This window comes from Prionailurus viverrinus, chromosome C2 (assembly GCF_022837055.1).
Source record: "Prionailurus viverrinus isolate Anna chromosome C2, UM_Priviv_1.0, whole genome shotgun sequence".
Taxonomy (NCBI): Eukaryota; Metazoa; Chordata; class Mammalia; order Carnivora; family Felidae; genus Prionailurus; species Prionailurus viverrinus.
Window position 1 is genome coordinate 77,894,117 of NC_062569.1, and position 20,901 is coordinate 77,915,017.

The window sequence follows — 20,901 nt, forward strand, 5'->3', positions numbered from 1 at the left end:
GTACCCAGCAAGTTAAGCAGCTTATTTCCAAAAACCCTTGGTTTTCTATGTCCCTGGATTCCTACAGAGATCCCCTTGAGGAAAGATGCCTGTCTGCTTTTTGAGCTCTCTGGATCTTCCCATTAGATAGCTTCTCTTGGCATCTGAAAGGCAGCCTGCCATTCTGTTCTCCTGTGGAATACAGATGGCCCAGCCCACGCCTATCACTAATGAGGATCACATGCAGAGCCTTCTTGCTGGAGGCTCCCTTCAACAACCCCAGCCCTCCTTCCTTGTGCAGGCCAGTCACCGTTGACCATGGCATTTATGTCTGAGAAGACAGCTTGCTGCTCTCCCACTCACAGAGTTGGGTAGAAAATCTATTAGGTAGTCCCGGGAAGTGCATCCCATTCACCTAGAATTGGAAACATTGAAGACCAAGTTTTGGCTGTCAATTTGATTGCAAAGTTGAGGTTTGAGGTTCCAGCTGTCCACAGAGGCTGTTGAGCTTAAATGTGAACAAGCACTGAGAGTTCTTCAGTAGGAACATGATTAGAGGGCTACACAGAGGTGGACCTGATAGATCAATTTGCCAACACTGTGTAATCTCACCCAGAATGATAGTGGGATTGGAAACAGATAAGAATGTTAAAAGCACTAAAGTATAGTAGAAAAAACATACATTTTCGTGAGACAGATTCATGTCAAGTCTTAGCTGTTACCACTTACTGTTTGAACTTGGACAAGGTGGTTTACCTTTCTACGCACTAATACCTTTATCTGTGAAATAAGTACAATGCTCCTATCGTAGGCTGTTCTGAGGATTAAATGGGACAGCACATGGAGGCCTCAACGTGATGCCTTGTATCCAGTAAGCAATAAGTGGGCATTCCCTTTCCTGTCTCCATTTCCTGCTTTCCTTCTACAGTAAAAAAGTTGAAAGATACACTCCAGTATGATGGGACATCAAGGTGAGCTATAAACAATGGCTCCATGTGAAATTCTATACAATTCTGCTCTGTTGTTTTATGTAAAACTTGATTGCTATTTCACATGTGGGATAGTTTCTTTTTCCTTGTTATTGCAAGTCAGATGCAGGCCCGAGATTTGTGACTAGAAGAGTTCCACACTGCTACTATGGAACCCAACAGAAAAGCAAAATCTCTTTTGATTTGAATACTGAACCCCATTCCTTTAACACTCCAAGCTACTGAGAAGAGATAACTACCACTAGCTATCCTCGAGGATGTCAATGATTCTGGTCAATTTTGCCATGTATTAAGTGTGGTCTAACTGATCAGTACCCACTGATCCAGAAATCTCTCTAGGAGTCATTTTCATTCTTTCAGAAAACAAGGGACACTGAGGCATGCTGTTCAAAAGGAAGTAATAGATACTGTTTTAACATTGATGCTTACAAAAACAGTTCTGATTGCTTTTTGGACAAGGTAGATCAATCACTGCTAGTTCCCCACCCAACCAAGTCAAGGCCTATCCTATAAGAGCAGGTAACTCTTCTTCCCCCCAGAAAAAGCCCTTTCCATATTAGGCCAGTTCCAAGAGCAGTCATTCAATTGAATAAAAATCAACCTCTCTATAACTGCATTGTTTAGACCTGATTCTTTTCTCTGGAGCTACACAGATAAAGTCTGACCCCTGGAAGCTATCATGTTTCCCCCAATCCCTTCCTCACCCATGGGACAAAGAGTCCAGATCCTTGATTCTTACTTGAAGAATGTAGACGGGAACAATCACAGAGCAAAAACTAAACAGTGTCTTAAGAATGGAGACTACTTCTCCTAGAGAAGTACTTTTGGGAATATTATTGCTGAGGATGGTTACTTCCATGTTCCTATCCCCACTGAGGACAAAAAGAAGAAATTGTGGGCATAAGGCAGTGTTTCTAATCTGTTGATGTTGACAGACAAATAAAGGACTCTATGGTTCTTCATGGTGAGTTCTTAGCGTTAGGCCTCTCTATGTCTCTCCCAGAAAGGGAGCTAGTACTTGATCACGGAACTCTGTTTTCATGGAGCATTTTATGGCTACTAGCATTTTGCGAAACACATCTTAGGAAATTATGGTCTCAGATATGCTGTGGGGACTTAGATGTTTGAAATAACTTCCTGATTGGTTATTGTTAGATCCTGGAACTGGTGGCCAGGGAACACTATGAAGTTTCCTTCCTTGGAGGTTTGGTAGACTCTTCCACCCTTCCTCCCTCCCCTCTCCCCTCCTCTCTACTTTTGATATTAGCATTAGGCACCCACTTGCCTGGGAGTGTTGAGATGTAGGCCTGGGACATAGGGAATCTGGAAGTCTAGATCCTTCCCATCCCCATGATTCTATTTTTATGGATCCAATTGTGGTGTGTTCCACGGAAGGTACAGCCTAGCTGGGACAGGAGGTAACTGAGGGTTTTGGCTAAGAGGAGAGGGGGATAGAGATGGGAAAAGTTGATGCAATTATTTTTGTCAGGAATTGGAACCAAAGCAGCAGGAGAGAGTAAGTTTTAAGACTCTCTGGCAAAGTAACTTCCTAATCTGTCACTGAGTATGTGTAAAAAAGTGATTAGTGGGTCTCTATATTTATCATGATTACTCACAAATATGTAATTTGCATAATATATACAGCACATTAAGTACTATGTCACCTTATATAATGTGCATATGTATAATGTATATGCATGTTATGTAACGCCAGTCTGGAGGCTCTTCCAGATTCTGCCAAGTATTTCCTAATTTATTTGGCAATTTTAACATATCTTTTCCATCTGTGGAAAGAACTATCTTGAGAGGAGCTGGTCTCTGACCTGAAATATAATCATTCTACTAAGTCTATCTCCATTCTCAACTCACTGGAGGAAATCCACAAAGACCAAGCCATAATGAGATGCAACTCTTAGCTCAACAGTCCAGGGACAACACAATGTATTGAAGATTTTCTGTTTCATTATTTTTATTGCTGGTAGGGTAGAACTGTGGGGGCAGGTGAGAACATGTCTGTGGCATGGTCACAATTAGAATAAGATGAAGACTAAAGGACTGGATTTTGCCCTGCTTGCCTAACTGTGTGACTTTGAGAAGTCACTGAACCCTCATTAAGCTTAATTTTTCTCATTATTAAGATCGGGAGGGTAACACATTCCCTGTCAGCCTCTGAGGTTGCTGGGAAGATCACTAAGATGAGGTACTCTACAGGAAAAAGCCATGGTCACAGTAGTTAAGGAATGAATTGCAACAGCACATTAAACAACACTGGACTTACCAAGCTGGAAGTGCAATTCCACTGGTGTATTATACTGTGTGGTTCTAAGGAGGCCTTGGGACATGTCTCTCAAGCAACACTGCAAGTCTTATGCACTGGACTAGAGCAGGCCACGGCCACTCTGATTTGTGAATCACTGAGACTCAGTTCCACCTGTTGACAGTGCTATGTTTCGACAGCCTCAATCTTGGGGGATCAGACATGCAAAAATGTCTGTAAATGTCTCAGAATTAGTGAGCCCACACCTGCCTTTGTTTCAAAATCAAGTGGCTTCCAAGATAGTACCTGTTGTTATTCTGGAGCTTGCTGGTCCATCCCATCACCAAGGATCCCATCATTCAAGACATTCTCCAGACGGCCTGGTTTTCCCCTCACCCACTGTTTTGCACTATTAGGTCCAGCAGGATGGTCCTAGATGACTGCTTCCTTCACAGTTAGGATCAGTGTGTACACACAGTCTTAATTTCCCTTCCTTGTGCAAAGCTCCTGACCCAGTGCAAGATTAGAGAGAGCTCAGTGGAGCAATGTCTAGTGGGCCCACGTTTCCTCTTAAGAAATCTCAGAGGGGATGGCGGTCCAGTGGAGTGAAGGCGCCAAGGCAAATGTTTCTGTCTAGTAATGAAGTTCTACACAGACTTGCCCTCAGGAAAGGAGTGTGATGCCGGCACCAGCTGCAGGAAGCCCATTGGCCTCTGCCAAGACCCCTCTGGGTACTGGCTGGGAGCACCTTGAAGAAGGTGCCTCAGTCCATCTTGTGAGTCTCCACTGAGGTCATCCCTGCAGCCAGAGGTGTTTCCAGACTAGGAGGCCATGAGGACCATGATGAGTTGACACGTGATAGAGTTTAATTTGATGATCTGTCTAGTGCCTTCAACCCAGACCAACTTCTTACCAGTTCAGGCCAGATAGAATCTCCGGGAAGCATCACGAGGCCTCTATTTTCTCATGTGGGCCTGTCCCGTCCTCACATGGGCTACATGTTCATTCTTCCCTGGCAACCTGGACTCGAATAGAATCATTTCCCAGTGACCAGAAATGACCCTATTCTAAGACGTGTGGGTTCTTTTCCCTAATAAATATCCTCTTAGTGGCACTTATTCTCAAACCACATCAGCTAAGATGCCACAGACAAGTCTCTTAACTTTTCAGAGACTCGGTGCCTTTATCTGACAAATGGGAGAGTAAATTCTGTCCAGCGTATCTTTCATGGTTGTTTTGAGAATCCAGAATAGGAATTCTCAGTCTCTTTACAATAAGAAGCTACTTTCACTTCCCTTAAATCTCATGATCACCATGGGGAAATGTGTCTTGACCATGAAATGGTGGAATGGGGGAGTGAAAACTTTCTTTTTCCTTCCCACTTTTCTGTTCCTATTCTACATATTTTTTTTTCAGTCAGGAGAAGTCCATCAGTAAATAAATATTTATATATATATATATATATATATATATAAATATATATGCTACATATATGTACACACACATTAGATCATCAGAAGGGCCTTTAGCTCGCACTCTGGGAGTGGTAGGTGCAAAGAGGAAGGTGGGAGCCACCTGATGGTTTGTCTCCTGGTCTTCTCAGCAAAGGGTCCTTCCTTCTCATCTTCTCTGCCTTCAGGAAATAGTCTGCCACCAGGGCTTGGAACTCAAACAGGAAACACGCTTTGGCTTGAAAAAGAAAGAAGCTGGGGGTGGTTTTTTTTCTTCCCTTTTTACACAATATTATGACACCAATTTGAAAAATAAATCCCAGTTTCTCTGCTTTCCCTCCCAGGTGTTCACAGAACTAAGAAAATAAATACCACATCTAAGGTGTGCTGTACAGGCAGCTCTGGGGGCTCTTGGAGCCGTCTCCAAACAAACACACAGCCACCAGGAGAAGGCTTTGGGAAAATAACAAGTGCCCACTGACAGTGTGGAGAACCAAGAATGGAAACACAGCTTTCCACAGCCTTTCTGCCTCCTCAGCAAGTTCAGGCAGAAGTTGCTGCTTGAAGGACAACTAAGAAACCAACGTGCGCTTGCTGAGCCCTGCCAAGGGTTATGCTTTGAGAGTTGGAGGCCGTTTGTCTCTGTACAGAGGGACCTTTGTGTAAGTTCTCTGGAATGGGAGCGCTTTCCCTTGGCCACATCCGATCTCACCATAGGCAGGAAACCTGCAGCCTGCTTCCTTGTGAGCGTCCGTGAGGGACCTTGCAAGACTGGTGGGAAGAAAGGGGGACTTCTCCTTCAGTCTCAGAAAGTCCCACTCAAGGCCTTCTGGGAATGTGGAGGTTGCTGCAAGAGCCAACACCACCCTGGTGGGCCCTGGGTCCATTCAAAATTTTCTGGGGGTCCTGGCTCTGTTGGGGTGTGTCCTTTGTTGAAGAAGAGAGAATGAACGTACGGGAAGATGAAGATTTCTTCCTGAAGGGTGGCTTTGCTTCCACTGGTTAGAGATGAGTGTGCGTGTGTGCATGTGCGTGTGCGTGTGTGTGCATGTGTGTGTGTGTGTATGTGTTACAGTTTCTTATTTTCTCTCTTGGTTTAACTGGCATTTGCCACGTTGTTTAGTCTTTTGAACGGCTTTTCCTTCTCAGTGAAAAGAAGCTGCTCTTCTGGGGAGGCCCCATCATCATAGGCGCTTGATTCTTGTGAGTAATTTTAATCTAAAAGCAAAGAGGCATAAATGAATTAGTGACATGCAAATCCCAGTAGCCTATGAGAGAGTGAGTCGCAGAGGGAGGAAGGAAGGCCAGCTTTGGGTTGGAAGGAGCCCCATGCAGAAAGGACGACTGTCCTTGAACAGCTTCAAAATTGGCAACTGGACCCTCACTGGGCCTGGAGTTTGGCACTGCTGGAAGTGAGGGGCGGAAACACTGGGGAGAGACAGGTGTGAGCTTCCCACGTGGTGATCATCTCGCACCTGTCTTGTGTCCTTGCTATTCATAGACTCTCAAAATGTCACAGCCGGAGGAGACCTCATGGTCCATCTCATTCAACCTTTCTGCAGGACAGACAAAGGAATGGAGGCCTGAGGCTCCCTTGAGCCTTGGATTAGCCTGGGGTCACACAGAGAGGGCAGAACAGCTAGAGCCCAGTTCTTCAGATTCCTAGCTTCCTCTGCTCCTGGCCCTTCCAGTCTAGGCACTGCAGAAATGTCAACTGGTAACTCATAGCCTAGAGGCTTCATTCCGACATCTGACCCAAGCAACATCATGTGGAAAGTTTCAAGTGAGTCCCTTAGGTGCTTCCTCTTTTCTCAGCTTTCCAGGAAAAAACCAACTTTCATTTTAAAAGCTTTTTTTTTTTTTTTAATTTTAGGTTTCTTTTTTCTTTTTTTTCCCTCCTGCAAACTTTAAGTCAATGGGAAGTGAAAGACAGACACTGGTGAATTCTCATTTTTGCCTTTCTTCCCAACCTTATCCTCAGGGCATGGCTTCAGAACGTTAAATCCCTATTTGAATGTGGCCTGATGATGCTGCACATTACTGATCTGCATTATCAGTCCATCAGCATTTATCATGTGTGACACATGTCCAGGGTGGGAAGATGATATGGGAACAAGAGGCACTTAGGATTCAACGACCTGGGTTTGGGTCCCAGATCTCCTGCTTCTTTCTTTGCTGTGAGACTCTGGACGAATCGTTTAACCTTCAAAGCCAGGCTTGCTGAACTATACAATGAGGGTAGTAATGTTTGTCCCATTTTCCTCGCAAAGTTGCTGTGAAGATCAAATGGGGGACTGTCAACGAAATCCCATTTTAAGCTGTAAAATGGAATGTAATGCTTAAATAATTGTTATCTTACACTGGAGGAGAAAGATGTATATCAAAAGAAGCAATCTAGGAGCTCATTCTCGTCGTGTCTACATCATTGGAACTGACGGTGTGACCACAGATAACCAGAGAAGAATTCTTGCAGACAGAGACCCATCAATAAGTTTAAATTAATGTAGGACAGACCAAGTGGTGTCAAAAAGAAGTTAGGTAAGGACTGAGAAGAGTCTGAAGGGAGCAACTGAGAAGGAATTTTAAGATTTGAAAGGAAGGGAAGGAAAATGTGTTGGTGAAAAGAGAAAGGGAAGGCACTGGATGAATGTATGACCTCGCTGAGTGTGGGGCAAAGGATGAGAAGGGAGGTCAGGGACACAGGTGGGGCAGTTACTCCAGGGCTTTAAAGGGGAGGGGGCAGAGGTTGGGTGTAATGTGAGGTAACAGGGAACCATGATAACTTTTAAGCTGGAGAATAACATGAGGAAGAAAAGAGTTCCAGGGAAATTATTCTACAGCTGTTGTCAGGGCAAGTTGGAGTGGGGGAGACTCTGGCTAAAAGGGTACTACTGCAAGCCAGGTTTAAATTTATAAGTCCCCAGGATATGGAAAGACAAGGATGAAACCAAAAGACATTGTGGATAATTAGCATAACCTGGGTGACAGAAGCTGAAAACGACTCTTAGGCTGGTTTTTACCACCCAGGAGCTCCAGAAGGGGAGGATATCTTTATGTTTTGTGGCAGTTCCTAGACCAAGAATACATCAAGTACCATTTTGTGTTATGGGCTTTGTTACGGGCGCTATGTTTATTCCAGAATTCATGAAAGTGAGGCACAGACGAAGGACTCTCACAGAACTTGTCTGTGGCATGTAATTTAGCCCTAGCCGATCATGGTGACTTGGGGCACATGTCCTTGTGCTGCGGGAAGCCTTTTCTCATTCCAGAGCACCAGAGCCCCCTATGGGGAAGAACCCTATCACCATGGTACTCCCTGAACCAGTGCACTGCCCTGGGAAGCACAGCACATGCCATGGAAGCGGTGATGGATGAGCACCAGGGGAGACTGTACTGGCAGTGGAGATGGCTATGCTTGGGGCAGACAGTGACAGCTGATGCACTGCCTACATTTCCCGCTGATAGAGCCCATTTTTTTTTTTTTTTTTAGATAATGGAAGACCCTTACTTCTCCTTTTCCTTTCTCTAGCTGAGCAATTTATTTGCTTGTTAGCACCTCCAGGGCAAAGAGGAGGAAGTGAAACTCAGATCCCTCCCATTTGTTTTTTCAGCAGTTTTGACAAAGGTCTTGATGGGGTAGATCATCAACATGGAGATCCTGGCTAACATGAGATTTTGATGTGGCTTGCGGATTCTAGTGCTATATGTAACTGAGAATTCACTGTATGTACATGAACCAAAGGCAAGAAGTAGGAGATCATATTCTCATTTTGAGTTCAAGAGATGTCAGTTTTTATCCCCTTCTCCCCCATTTAGGAGAAGCTAGTGAGTTAACTTGTTCAGAGTCCACTGTAGGTAGTTGGATGTGGTGAAGCTTGCCTTTTCAACCCATGATAGAAAGACAGTATCCCATATCCCTGTAGTTAGAACCCAATTTTCTCTGCTAATTGGGCTGGTCAGGCAATTAACTGAAGTCTTCATGATTTTCTTAAAGACCTTTTATGAGATTTACAACATCTGACAAGCACAAGGAACAGCAGCCCCATTTTCTTAGTTTTCTGGTCTATTAGGGAGAGAACTGATACAGTAGGCACTTGTGTGATAGCTCAAAATTCACAAAACCACTGCAGTATGTAATTTCTCCCTTAAAATGCGGTAAATTTAAAAATGTTACAGTGCCGGGTGTTGACTTTGTTTTGGGGGCCATTTCCCACAAGCCAGCACATTTTTGTTACTTCAAGAGAAGCAATAAACTGAGGGACTCCTTCCATCAGGGCAGATGGTTCATATGATGTCCCACAAAATGGACAATAACCGTAAGGACTCACCCCAAATCATTTGGGAAACACTCCTGCCTAAAGAGAGGCTAGGGGAGATGGGTGGGGGCTTGCACAATCTTTCAGGTCTTAGCTGTTAATGGTTCTCTAAGTTCTTAGGATGCCTGGCTTCACAAGAATGTTTCCTGCCATCAGAGGCTTCCAGATGTAGCTGGAAAAACCTAGGTTTTGCTAGTGGTGGAGGAGAAATCTGGGATTTATTGGTAAGTCAGGAAGTTCGACTAGATTATTATTGACCCCGAGTGGAGTCCCTATGCCGGCAGCATCAGCATCCCCTGGGAATTTGCCAGAAATGCCAACTCTCAGGTATCCAGACTTACTGTATCAGAAACCCAGCAATCTGCATTTTAAACACCTTCTAGGTTATTTGGATGCACACTCAAGTTTGGGAATCACCGGACTAGATAACTAGAATCCCTTTCCACCTTGAGATCCTAACTGTGGGGGAATATTCTTAGCTTTAAGGTTCAAATTATGGTGTCTAACTATGATGGTAAAGAATGAGAGGTCATCTTACAGTACTGCAAGCACAAGGCAAGTTTTCTTAATAATACATATTTTATAGACATATATTTATATGCATGAACAAACATATGCTCATTTTGGAGAATTCAGGAAATATGAAAAATTTAAAAATCACCTAGGGGAAACTGCTGTTAATTTTGGGGTGTATTTTTTTTCAATTTGTTTGTATGCTTGTATGTTTTTAGCAAATTGAAATCAGTTTCTTAATCTGTTTTCATTTATCATTATTTTACAAGCATTTCTGATATCATTAAATATTCATTAAATATGGTTTTCAGTGGTTGAAAATTATTCTATTTGATGAATCTCACTCACCTAGTTTTAATGTTTTCCTTAAATGTTGGGCTTCCCCACCCCCCACCCCTGTTTTTTTTGTTTTTGGTTTTTGTTTTTTTTACTGATAACCTGTATTTTACTTAAAACATATTCCTAAAAGAGTAATTGGGGGAAAAAAGGGTCAAAGGAAATGAACTGGACCAAACGCTTTCCAGAATGCTTTCCAGTTTATACTCTTATCTTACTCCTTGAGTGTGCTGGCCACACCACATCTCGACAGCAATGAATATTATCTTAAAAAAAACAACAACAACAAATTGTGCTCCTTTGACAAGTGAAACATGGCATGGTTTTCTCACTGTTTCAAGGTGAAATTCTTTCCTCCTTTTTTCTTAACTTATGATACTAAATTTTTAAAAACATCTTTTTAACGTTTATTTTTGACACAGAGAGAGAGAGAGGGAGAGAGAGAGAGAGAGAGAGAGAGCGAGCCAGCATGAGTGGGGGAGGGGCAGAGAGAGACGGAGACACAGAATCTGAAGCAGTCTCCAGGCTCTGAGCAGTCAGCACAGAGATGGACGTGGGGCTCGAACTCACAGACCACGAGATCAAGACCTGAGCCGAAGTCGGACGCTCAACCCACTGAGCCACCCAGGCACCCAACGATACTAAATATTATTTCACAGCTTTGTTTGCCCATGGTATTACTTCTGTGAGCTGTCTGTTCACTATTGCATTGTTAGCATTTCCTCCTGGTTTCTAAGAGCTCTTTAGACATTATGGGAATTCACCTGCTCTCTGAGGTAGCCATTTAAAAAAGATCTTGTCCTTAGCCTTTAACATTTCTACACGAAGAGGCGTCTGGATAGCTTAGTTGGTTGAGCGTCCGACCCTTGATTTCAGCTTGGGTCATGATCCCAGCATCGTGGGATTGAGCCCTGGGTTGGGCTCTGCACTGAGTGTGGAGCCTGCTTCAGATTCTCTCTCTCTCTTCGTACCTCTCCCTCACTGCATGCTCTCTCTCTCTAAAATAAAAATTAAAAATAATAAAATTTCTACGTTGATTCTTGACTTGTAGAATTTTAAATTTGTTAAAGTCTATGCTCACAGTGTCATTATAGTCATTTATGTGCCCCCTAGGTAGTCGTAATTTTTAATTGGAATTTTTCTGTTTTTGTTTTTGGAGTATAGTTTGAGGTGAGAGGTTTCAGTATATAAATAATGACATTTTCCCAAACAGGCAATTTTTTGGATACCGTTATGTTAAACAGTCCATTCCTTTCAAATTAATTTATGATCTTTCTTCTTTTTTTAATAGATTTTATGTGTACTGGGGTTTCTTAGGGCTCTCCTTGGCATTACTGATTTATCTGTCTAATATCATGCCAATTATTGTGGCTCTGTAACTATTTTAATACCTTGTGGGAAGTCCTTCCTTATAGCTCTTTCATAAAACACGTTAGCTATTGCATTGTTTGGTCAAGTTAAAAAAATAATTGCACTGGGATCTTGTTTGGGATCCCTGTTTAGAAACACGGGATGTTTTTAAATTTAAGTATATATTTTTTATATTAAGTCATAGTAGTATTCATCTTTTTCTTTACAATTCAATTTAATATTTTGTTTTGGTTGTTGCTATTATGATATCTTAATTTTTTTCTACTCTATTCTTGTGATTAGTTATTGCTGGAATATATAAAAGCTATTAACTTTTTGTCTATCCTTCCTTGTGGCTTCATTGAAATAATTTAATCTTTGGGGTTTTCAGTTGATTCTATTATCTTTCTATATTATCTGCATAGTATCATATTCATATTATCATATGAATAATCATATTATATGCAAATAATGACAGTTTTGACTCTTTTCCAAATAGTTACATTTCTTTTCTGTGGCATTTATATTGCATTGACAAAAACTTCCAAACAATATTAGCACACATGTCTTGCCCAGGATTCTCTGATGTCTTACTAAGGGCTAAGTAAACATGTAAGTATAATGTTCATTATTAGTTTAAGATAAATATTTTTTATTATTTTGAGGGATTATTTTTCTGATTTTAGCTTTCTAAGGGTTTTTTTTTCTTTAAAAATCGAAATTTTGGGGCGCCTGGGTGGCTCAGTCTGTTGGGTGTCTGACTTCAGCTAAGGTCATGATCTTGCAGTCTGTGGGTTTGAGCCCCTGTGAGTTTGAGCCCCGTATCAGCTGTGCTGACAGCTCAGAGCCTGGAGCCTGCTTCAGATTCTGTTGTCTCCCTCTCTTTCTGCCCCTCCCCGACTCGTGCTCTGTCTCTCTCAAACATAAACATTAAAAAAAAAAACCCAAATAAAAGTTTTTGTTCAGTTTTTGTATCTGTCCTAATTTCACAAAATGGACTGGGTGACTTTCTGTCTTGTTTATACTATGGAACAGTTTACACGAATATTTATTTCCTAATAGTATGGAAGAACTCACCAGTTAAGACCATGTTTTAAGATCATTTTGGATGTAATTCTTTGAAGACATTTTCTCTTTTATTAGTGGTTACCTAGAATTTTCATGAGACATTCAAGTTTATTAGAATCAAGATGATTATATATTAAATAAGTCATGTCTTATAATTAAAATAAACCATCACATTTATATTTATATTTTATATATTTTTATATTTTAATAACTCTGATCTCTGTTTTTCTCTTTAAAATCAGGCTTTCAAACATTTGGCATGTTTAAAGAACTAGTTCTCAATTTTCCTGCTTTTTAAATATGTCATTTCTACTTTTATCTTTATTATTTTCTTCCTTCTGCTTCTCCTCAGTTTGTGTTACTGTTGTTCTTCTAATATTGTAATTATTCATTACATGTCTTTCCTTTTTAAATGATGGAAGTATATGACACTTTGAATTTACTTCTAAATATAGTTCAGGCCACACTGTACAATTTTTGAATAGAACCTTCTGATTTTTATTATTTTTGAAACAGCCTATAATGGTGGTTTTGGTCTCCTTTTGAATCTATTATTCTTTAGGAGAATTTAAAAAAATCTCTGAGTGATTTGATTTCACTTGTTTACTAATAATTAGTTTGCTTCTATTACTAATATCTGGTTTTGTTGCCTTGTGGTCAAATAGAATAAGTTTTATGATTTTTCCTTCTGGATTTTACACAGATTTTTTTTCTTTGTGAACTAAATACTCACTGGATCCTGGGGGGAAAAATGAGGTATTTAATTTGTTTATAGGCTACAGAGTTATTTCATCCAAGAGTTGTGACATTTGTTTATTTTTGCTTCTTGACCTCAAAGGGCAAGCCGAAATAAATATTTTATTTTATTTTATTTTAATTTTTTTATTATATGAAATTTATTGTCAAATTAGTTTCCATACAACACCCAGTGCTCATCCCAAAAGATGCCCTCTTCCATGCCCATCACCTACCCTCCCCTCCCTCCCACCCCCCATCAACCCTCAGTTTGTTCTCAGTTTTTAAGAGTCTCTTATGCTTTGGCTCTCTCTCCCACTCTAATCTCTTTTTTTTTCTTTTTTTTCTTCCCCTCCCCCATGGGTTTCTGTTAAGTTTCTCAGGATCCACCTAAGAGTGAAAACATATGGTATCTGTCTTTCTCTGTATGGCTTATTTCACTTAGCATAACACTCTCCAGTTCCATCCACATTGCTACAAAGGGTCATATTTCATTCTTTCTCATTGCCACGTAGTACTCCATTGTGTATACAAACCACAATTTCTTTATCCATTCATCAGTTGGTGGCCATTTAGGCTTTTTCCACCATTTGGCTATTGTTGAGAGTGCTGCTATAAACATTGGGGTACAAGTGCTCCTATGCATCAGTACTCCTGTATCCCTCGAAACAAATATTTTAAAGACTCTCAATACTTGTCTCTCTGTCAACTTCTTATTCATCTATTTTTCTCAGAATATACATTTATACTGTTTTTCACAGTATATATTTTGATTCTGTTATTATACACCTAAACTTTTATGACTATTATATCTCAGAAATGAGTGTACCTTTTATCAAATAAAACGTGACTTTCTTTATTCCACTTCATGCTTTTGGCATGTTGGAAGGTTAGTTTTTCTAAAATTAATATACAAGTAATACATTGGTTTGTGAGCATAATTTGTTCTGAAAACATTCTTAGAATCCAAAGCACTCATGTATCAAAGCGAATTTCAAGAACCACTGGCTCAGTTGTGATCATGTGATGTTCGGTGTCATGTACCACTCGTATTGCAAGACATCACTTGTTTATCATGTTAAAATTTATTAGAAATGTTTGCTTGTCTTGCAGAACACTCACGGAACGAGTTACAATCCGAGGTTTTACTGTAATAATATCATTTCCTTACTTTTATTTTCTCTATGCTTGATAAAGGATAAAGTCAGAAGATATATATGTCCTTTTTGTTTGAGAGAGAGAGAGAGAGAGAGAGAGCGCGAAGGGCAGAGGGAAAGGAGACGGGGGAGAGAGAATCTTAAGCAGGCTCCATGCTCAGTGTGGAGTCGGACATGGGGCTCGATCCCATGACCCGGGGATCTTGGCCTGAGCAGAAATCGAGAGTTGGACGCTCAACTGACTGAGCACCCAGGTGTCCCTGGCATCCTTATGATATGAAAAAGAGACACCAGAAGTGTGCACGCACAGAGAAAAAGCCATAGACATATGTCATATGAGGCTGTCTGCAAGTAAGGAAGAAAAGTCACACCAGAAAGCAACCTGGTCTTAGAGAACCACCTGAAAGAACCTTGGTCTTAGACCTCCAGCTCCAGAGCCACGAGACAATACATTTCTGTCGTCGAAGCTGCCAGTCTGTGGTATTGTGTGACGGCAGCCTGAGCAGACGGATACATCTTTATGTGTGGATGTCCATGGACCGTACACCTTAAGATCACTGGGTCACAGTTTTTTTCACATGAGTTGAAATCTCTGAAGGGTGGCATGGAGAGGGGGTGGGGGTGGGGACAGGGGAAGCATCTGGCTATTTCAAAAACAAGTCCTTGCGGTAAGAGAAATGGCAGTCCGGTTTTCAGATATTGCTGAGTTAGGTGGGAGGGGGTTTGATTTCTTCCAGCCTTTTTTTAGAAGACAAGAGGAGTTTGGATAGATTTTTCTCAATTTAGCTCCATCAAAATTATAAGTAGTAGAAATTTCCTCCATCCTTTCTAATTCTAACAAAGTGGCAAGCTATTATTAGTTTTTGCTGTAGTGTGTTTTCATCTTTTTCTTAGTCTTCATAGAAGCCAGAAGACTGAGGTAAGGTTCTGCAGAAAAATTTCTCCTTTTGATACCCTTTTATAGAAGTTTGCCTTCCCTAGAGTCTGTCTCCAGGGGCCAGTTTTATAATCTGTAGAAGTCACATGGAAGAAAGAGTGATGGAAACACATCTACAATTCAGGCCTGGTAGGAATCTCATGCAACCCTTTCTCTAGTAGAAGAAAACTAGATGTTTTGAGGGCTCAGAATAGCAGGTTTTTGAGATGTCTGAATACTCCACAAGTGAGGAGCTTAGAAACACTGCTTTCGTCTCTTGAGGTTGGAGCATTCAGTAATAGTACTGAAGGTGATATTAATGTAATATCCCAGTGAATGCCCTGGCCCTGAACACCAGGATGGTGGTTTCCCCTCACCATAGAGTTTTTAGCTGGGTTTTTAGCTAGGAAAGAAGGGCACATGGTCCCTGTGGGGCCATTATTATTGTGAGTGAGAACTCGCTGTCTCTGCTTGCAGTGGGGTTTCCAGGTAGGTGCACCTGTAGTGAAGTGTGTGCCCTGTAGGAATCTTCTCCCAGGGCCTCCAGTGGTCACAGCGGCTGGGCAGAAGTTCCAGCACAAGGGTGCAGATTTCGCTTCTACACAAGGAAGCCCTTTGTAACAATTTCGCTTCTTCATCAACAAAGCAGGTCTCCTTTTGGGGTGGCAAGGCAAGTTCTCTGCCATTGCAATGACACAAGAGAAGACGCTCAAGGATACAGTAGATGACGTCTTAGAATTCACCAACTACAAGTGTGAGCTCTCTGAAGACACCAACAGTGTCTTGTTCTGTTTTGGAACTGCTTTGGGTGTTCAATAAAGGCTTAGCAGGTACCTGAATGGGTGGATGAATAAAGTGGAAGACAGGCTATACTATCCCAAAGCCCCTGCAACTCTGAGAGTGAGCGATTTCATACTGTCGGTACCCAAAAGGGGCCCAGGATAACACTTCTCCCCCTTAGTTCAATGATTGGCAGAACTCACTGTGCAAGGTGGCTGCATCCAGGGCTCTCCATCCACTTGCATTGGCAGCAACTTGTTTGTCCTGGAAAACCGAGAACCGAGAGAACACAGTGAGCTTTGCCTCTTCTGGGAGTGAAGAATTAGGGTGGTCCCCACAAAGGCAACAGATGTGGGAAGACCTTATCTGCCCACCTAGGAGTGGTTCGCTAAGACTCTGTTGGAGGGCTGGTTAAAAACGGATTGCTGAGCCCACTTCAGGAATTCCGACTAGGCATGTCTGGGGTCAGGCTCAGGGGCCTGCATTTTAATAAGCATCGTGGGCGATTCTGTTGCTTTGGTGTTCAGACTCCAGTTTGAGAAACACTGTCGTGGGTGAGCAGTGAAGTCCACGGAAGTCTGGGAAACAGTGGCCAACAAGTATGGCAGCACCACTGCTGAGCAGACCCTCCGTCAACAACCAGCCGGAGGGCCTGCAGATTGTGCCAGAAACTCCACAGTGAAGTGAAATGGGAAAGGGCCTGGTCTCTATGTTGAGTGAGAAGTTGCGTCATGTCAATGAGGTAACGTCTCCAACCTATACAAGGTACAGCTCAGGTCTGAGTGTTCTTGCCTTGCCCCTGCTCTTAACCATCCTCTCTTGTATGTCTTGAACAGCAGCACACTCTGTGCTGGCTCGGACTATGAACGTGGCTTACCTGGGAAATGGGGTCATCAGGAATACTGTCCCCATGGGTAGGAGGGAAGAAGACAAGACAGTGTTGCTTTCTTGCGTGGGGCAAAGCTTCTCTGGCATATGGATTCTTAAGAGGGGAGAGATGAGGTCTTTTGACTTCCTTCTGTATAAGAGTTGTAAATTCGTACTACATCACCTCGAGGAGAAAAGGCAAGTCCTTTTGGAAGCCTCTGGTCTGGGCGAGCAGGCAACAGTTGCCACCCACTGGCCAGGAAGCTCTCACCTGGGTTTGGATCGGCCCTGTTTTTGAAGTTACAAAATGAGGGATATAGGCTATGTTTTGATGTAGACGATTCTCTCACTGATCCTGAGAATATTTAATAATAATAAAAAAATAAGAAACCTAATAATAAAACAAATCACGAGAGGAGGGAGTGGCATTTTGGTTCTTGGGGCTGAGGAAGGTGTCTGGGAAATGCCCAGGAGGATGGGGATCCTGGCTCACCCCATCTGTTCCATCTAGAAATAGGCCTATTGAATATGAAGAAAAGATCCTCCCTCTTAGACATGGCGTTTTTGATTCCTCTGGGACTAAGATGTTACATTCTCTGTGGCCTACGTCAGTTATGTCTTAGATGTGCTAACAGACTAGACCTACTCAGTGCTGGAGTCATGGACGGTGGACAGGGAAGGAAGTATGGGGATTCGTGTGGAAAACAGGGCCCCAGCACAGCAACAGCCCAGAGAAAAAACAAACAAAGCTTTGGAGAATAATAGAAAAGACAAAGAAGACACAGGGAGGGAATGAAGAAAAGAGTTTAGAGCTAAGGATGTCAGGGAACCAGCTCTCGGGGTCTTTTTTGAAGGATGCCTAAAAGTGTGCTGAGGGTACTTGCCCAAGAGGTTTTGGGACAAAAGGGGTCTGTGGTCCAATAACTTTGGGAAGCCTGCATACTGTGGCCTTTCCAGGAGATCCCTAAGGCACACTAAAGGATTTGAACTGGAAAAACTGGATGGGAAAAGGAAGGGAATAAAGACTTCTGAAATAATCAGGTGGGGAAGAATCTGACGAATTTTATTGATTAAACAGAAGTAACTGAAACCGAGGATCCCCTCTCTTAGACTCCATTTCTTCCAGGAGCCGGCAGTGACTGACCTGTGGGGTCCATACCCCACAGAAGCATCACCCTCTTAGGCAATTAGGACAGATTTGCTGATGTTGATGGTTTGGCTCCACAAAGGTATACAGGAAATAGTATTCCTAATTAAAAAAAATTTTTTTTAACGTTTATTTATTTTTGAGACAGAGAGAGACAGAGCATGAATGGGGTAGGGTCAGAGAGAGGGAGACACAGAATCTGAAACAGGCTTCAGGCTCTGAGCTGTCAGCACAGAGCCTGACGCGGGGCTCGAACTCATGGACCGCGAGATCATGATCTGAGCCGAAGTCGGCCGCTTAACCGACTGAGCCACCCAGGCGCCCCAGGAAATAGTATTTCTAAGGCCACTATCCAAGAAAAGGCAAGCAGAGAACCTGGTTTTTGTCACAGTGTGCCCTCTGCCATATATCTAGTATCTGAATTAGTGAAGATAAGAAAGGCAAGGAGTTGGACCTCTGGTTCTCTGGGCCTCATAATCCTCTATTACCATTTAGAGAATTTCACCAATTCATTATAAGAGAATGGCAAACTGGTCGAGGTGGACCCTTTAATTGATGTCCTGCATGGTTGTATTGTACCTAGTTTGGGAAATGGTCTCTAAAGACATTCTTTATAAATGTTATCGAGCTTCTGTCCGTCACTCTCCCCGCACTGAAACCCAAAGATGGCTTCCTTGTCGTTGTAAGAATACGGAGGGAGGTGGGAAGACTCGGAGGCTGCTGGGTAATGAGGAAGCGTACCTGATGGTGACAGAGGAGCACTGGGCCAGCCTCCTGCCCGCACTCTTCAGGCCAGTGTAGATCTGCCCCATCTCCATGGCTCCCTCTAGCCCCACCACTTCGAGGAGCTGGTCACTGAGGTCTGCAGAGTGAGAAAAGCAGAAGCAGGGCATACATATCTCTCTGTTCCTCAGGATGGTTGTGGTCAGAATGTCTGCACCTTAGATGACCAACTCACATCTGCCAATAACCCTTCCTCTCCCACCAAATAGCATTTTCGTACTCATTCTGAACAGGGAATTTCCCCAAAGGTCAATAAATGTACCATTTCATGAGCAGAAACCCAGTTCTAGTGAAAAAAGGTTTGGATTCAGGACATTAATATGCATCCGATGAAGAAGCTGGCATTTCAAGAAGCCTCTTCAAATGGAGGGTAATATAAATGACGAACCAGCTATTGCTGAAATGATTTTCAACCCCCCAGTGCAGCTAAAGACACACTGGTTTGGGATTAGGATAGGAAGGAATGTTGATGAAAGTCCTTATCCATAACTGGTTCAAGTTTCTTTTCTCTGAATGTCTGAATAACATCATGGCCCTACTGATGATGACTGAGGATTAATTAACCTCAGATTTGGCCTGTGGTAAGCCAGTGGTGAGCCAACCTTCTTGGACATCCTTGGGGGAAATCAGTGACCTCCTTCAGGACACCAGGTGCCTAAGCTATGCCAAGGAAAAGAATATTTCACCTAAACCAAATTATTCTGAGTCCATGGTAGAAAAAGTGGGACAGAAAATATGTGTCTCAGGCTCAGAGTCACATAGGATTGATGGCCTCCCACAGTGGCAGTTACTTCTGATCCAGCACCTGGAAGAGGTCTTTTTCAGGGTTCCTGAGGTTTGGGCAGTGCCTGCCCGATTTCTTGTGAAAGCAATGGCAGGATCAAGGCTTGACGTTGGGAACAAGCCTCACTTTTACAACACAATTTTTATGTATTTAAAACAGAAGCAAAATAAAAAGGCAGATTCTTTAAAACCTTCCATTCTTTTCCCTACCGGGGCGAAGGTACTTTTCTCATAGATTGTAGCTAATTACCAATATCCTACTAATATCCACAAACTAGAAAGTCAGCACTTTTATTTATTTCATAGATGGCTTTTGTCTAAAGTCCCTGCCGGTATCGTGTAATAGTGTTTGTTAAGATTGCCAAAGAGATGTTTAGGTTTGTCTATACTTTTTTGTTTAGGAGGTATTGTTTAAAAACATTCCCTTGATGGACGTTTTGCTAATGAAGACAGTTAAGCAAACCACTGAGCTGACCACAAATGTGTCAACACTGTTACAGTCTAACCTACTGATTATCACCAATGGACATTAGCTGCCAACAGATACACAGACGGTTCATCTTTCTGTCACAGGCACGTAAGCTTTCCCCTCTACTTCAGTCCATACTCCTATTCTCCTTCTCTGCTATCCCTTTTTTTCTTATCTGTGGAGATACTGTCTCCTTAAACTCTCCATCTCATGTGGGCTTGGAACAAGAAGCCATGAAAGGGCAGTGTTTGTTTAGGAGAACGCTGCAGGCTCTCTTAAGGAGTTTGGATCCAATAAACAAGTATCTAAACCTCTAGCCACGTAATTAGTTCCCTTCTTACCAAAGAGCATTAAATAACCATTGGATAGTCTTAGCTTACTGTGTCATTTTAACACAGTGTCTGCAAAATCAGCATGGGCTATGAATGTGAGAGGGGGAGGAGGAGGAGGAGGAGGAGGAGGAGGAGGAGGAGGAGGAGGAGGGAAGAGAGAAACCAAGGAGTGTGTCTAGGGGTGAGGAGGGTGGGGAATTATACTGGGGTAGGAGAAAAAAGCAGCAGAACTTTTCAGAGGTTTCTCTAGTGGCAGAAAGACAGATGTCTTGTAAAATGTTGCTCTTTGTACCAGACTTTGGTATCTGACAGTGCTGTTATAGTTCAATGTTTTCCCTCCTTGAAACATTCCCTGGTAACAAAATGTTCTAAGAAGCAGGGGACTTAATAGACTCAAGTGTTTCAGCTTTTACAATGTCTTGGTCTTTTAACAAATTTTCCTGTTGAATGGCTTTAAGTTGTTATCACTTCCCACACATTACCTTGCAGCTATCACTTCCCACACATTACCTTGCTTCCTGGCTCTAGAAGAGAAGTAATGAAGGCTGATCTCATCCACATGGTGGGTGGGTGGGGGGGCGGGCAGAGGCTTACACACACGTGGGACTAAGGAGATAAATGCAGGGTAAGGGGCTAGGATCTCGGTATACACTTTGCCATTCTGATTTTGAAT

At 42.4% G+C, this 20,901-nt stretch overlaps 1 protein-coding gene across 1 annotated transcript in view; it reads right to left on the reverse strand.

Annotated features, from left to right (window-relative positions):
- Nucleotides 1-2,930: 2,930 nt before the first annotated feature.
- DGKG (diacylglycerol kinase gamma) overlaps nt 2,931-20,901 on the reverse strand; it is a 205,546-nt gene continuing 187,575 nt past the window's right edge. The window contains exons 23-25 of the mRNA XM_047876465.1: nt 18,603-18,723; nt 16,051-16,111; nt 2,931-5,894 (exon numbers count right to left, since the gene is read on the reverse strand). Of these exons, the coding sequence (XP_047732421.1) occupies nt 5,796-5,894; nt 16,051-16,111; nt 18,603-18,723 (281 nt within the window). The 3' untranslated portion in view covers nt 2,931-5,795. The remainder of the gene's footprint in view (nt 5,895-16,050; nt 16,112-18,602; nt 18,724-20,901) is intronic.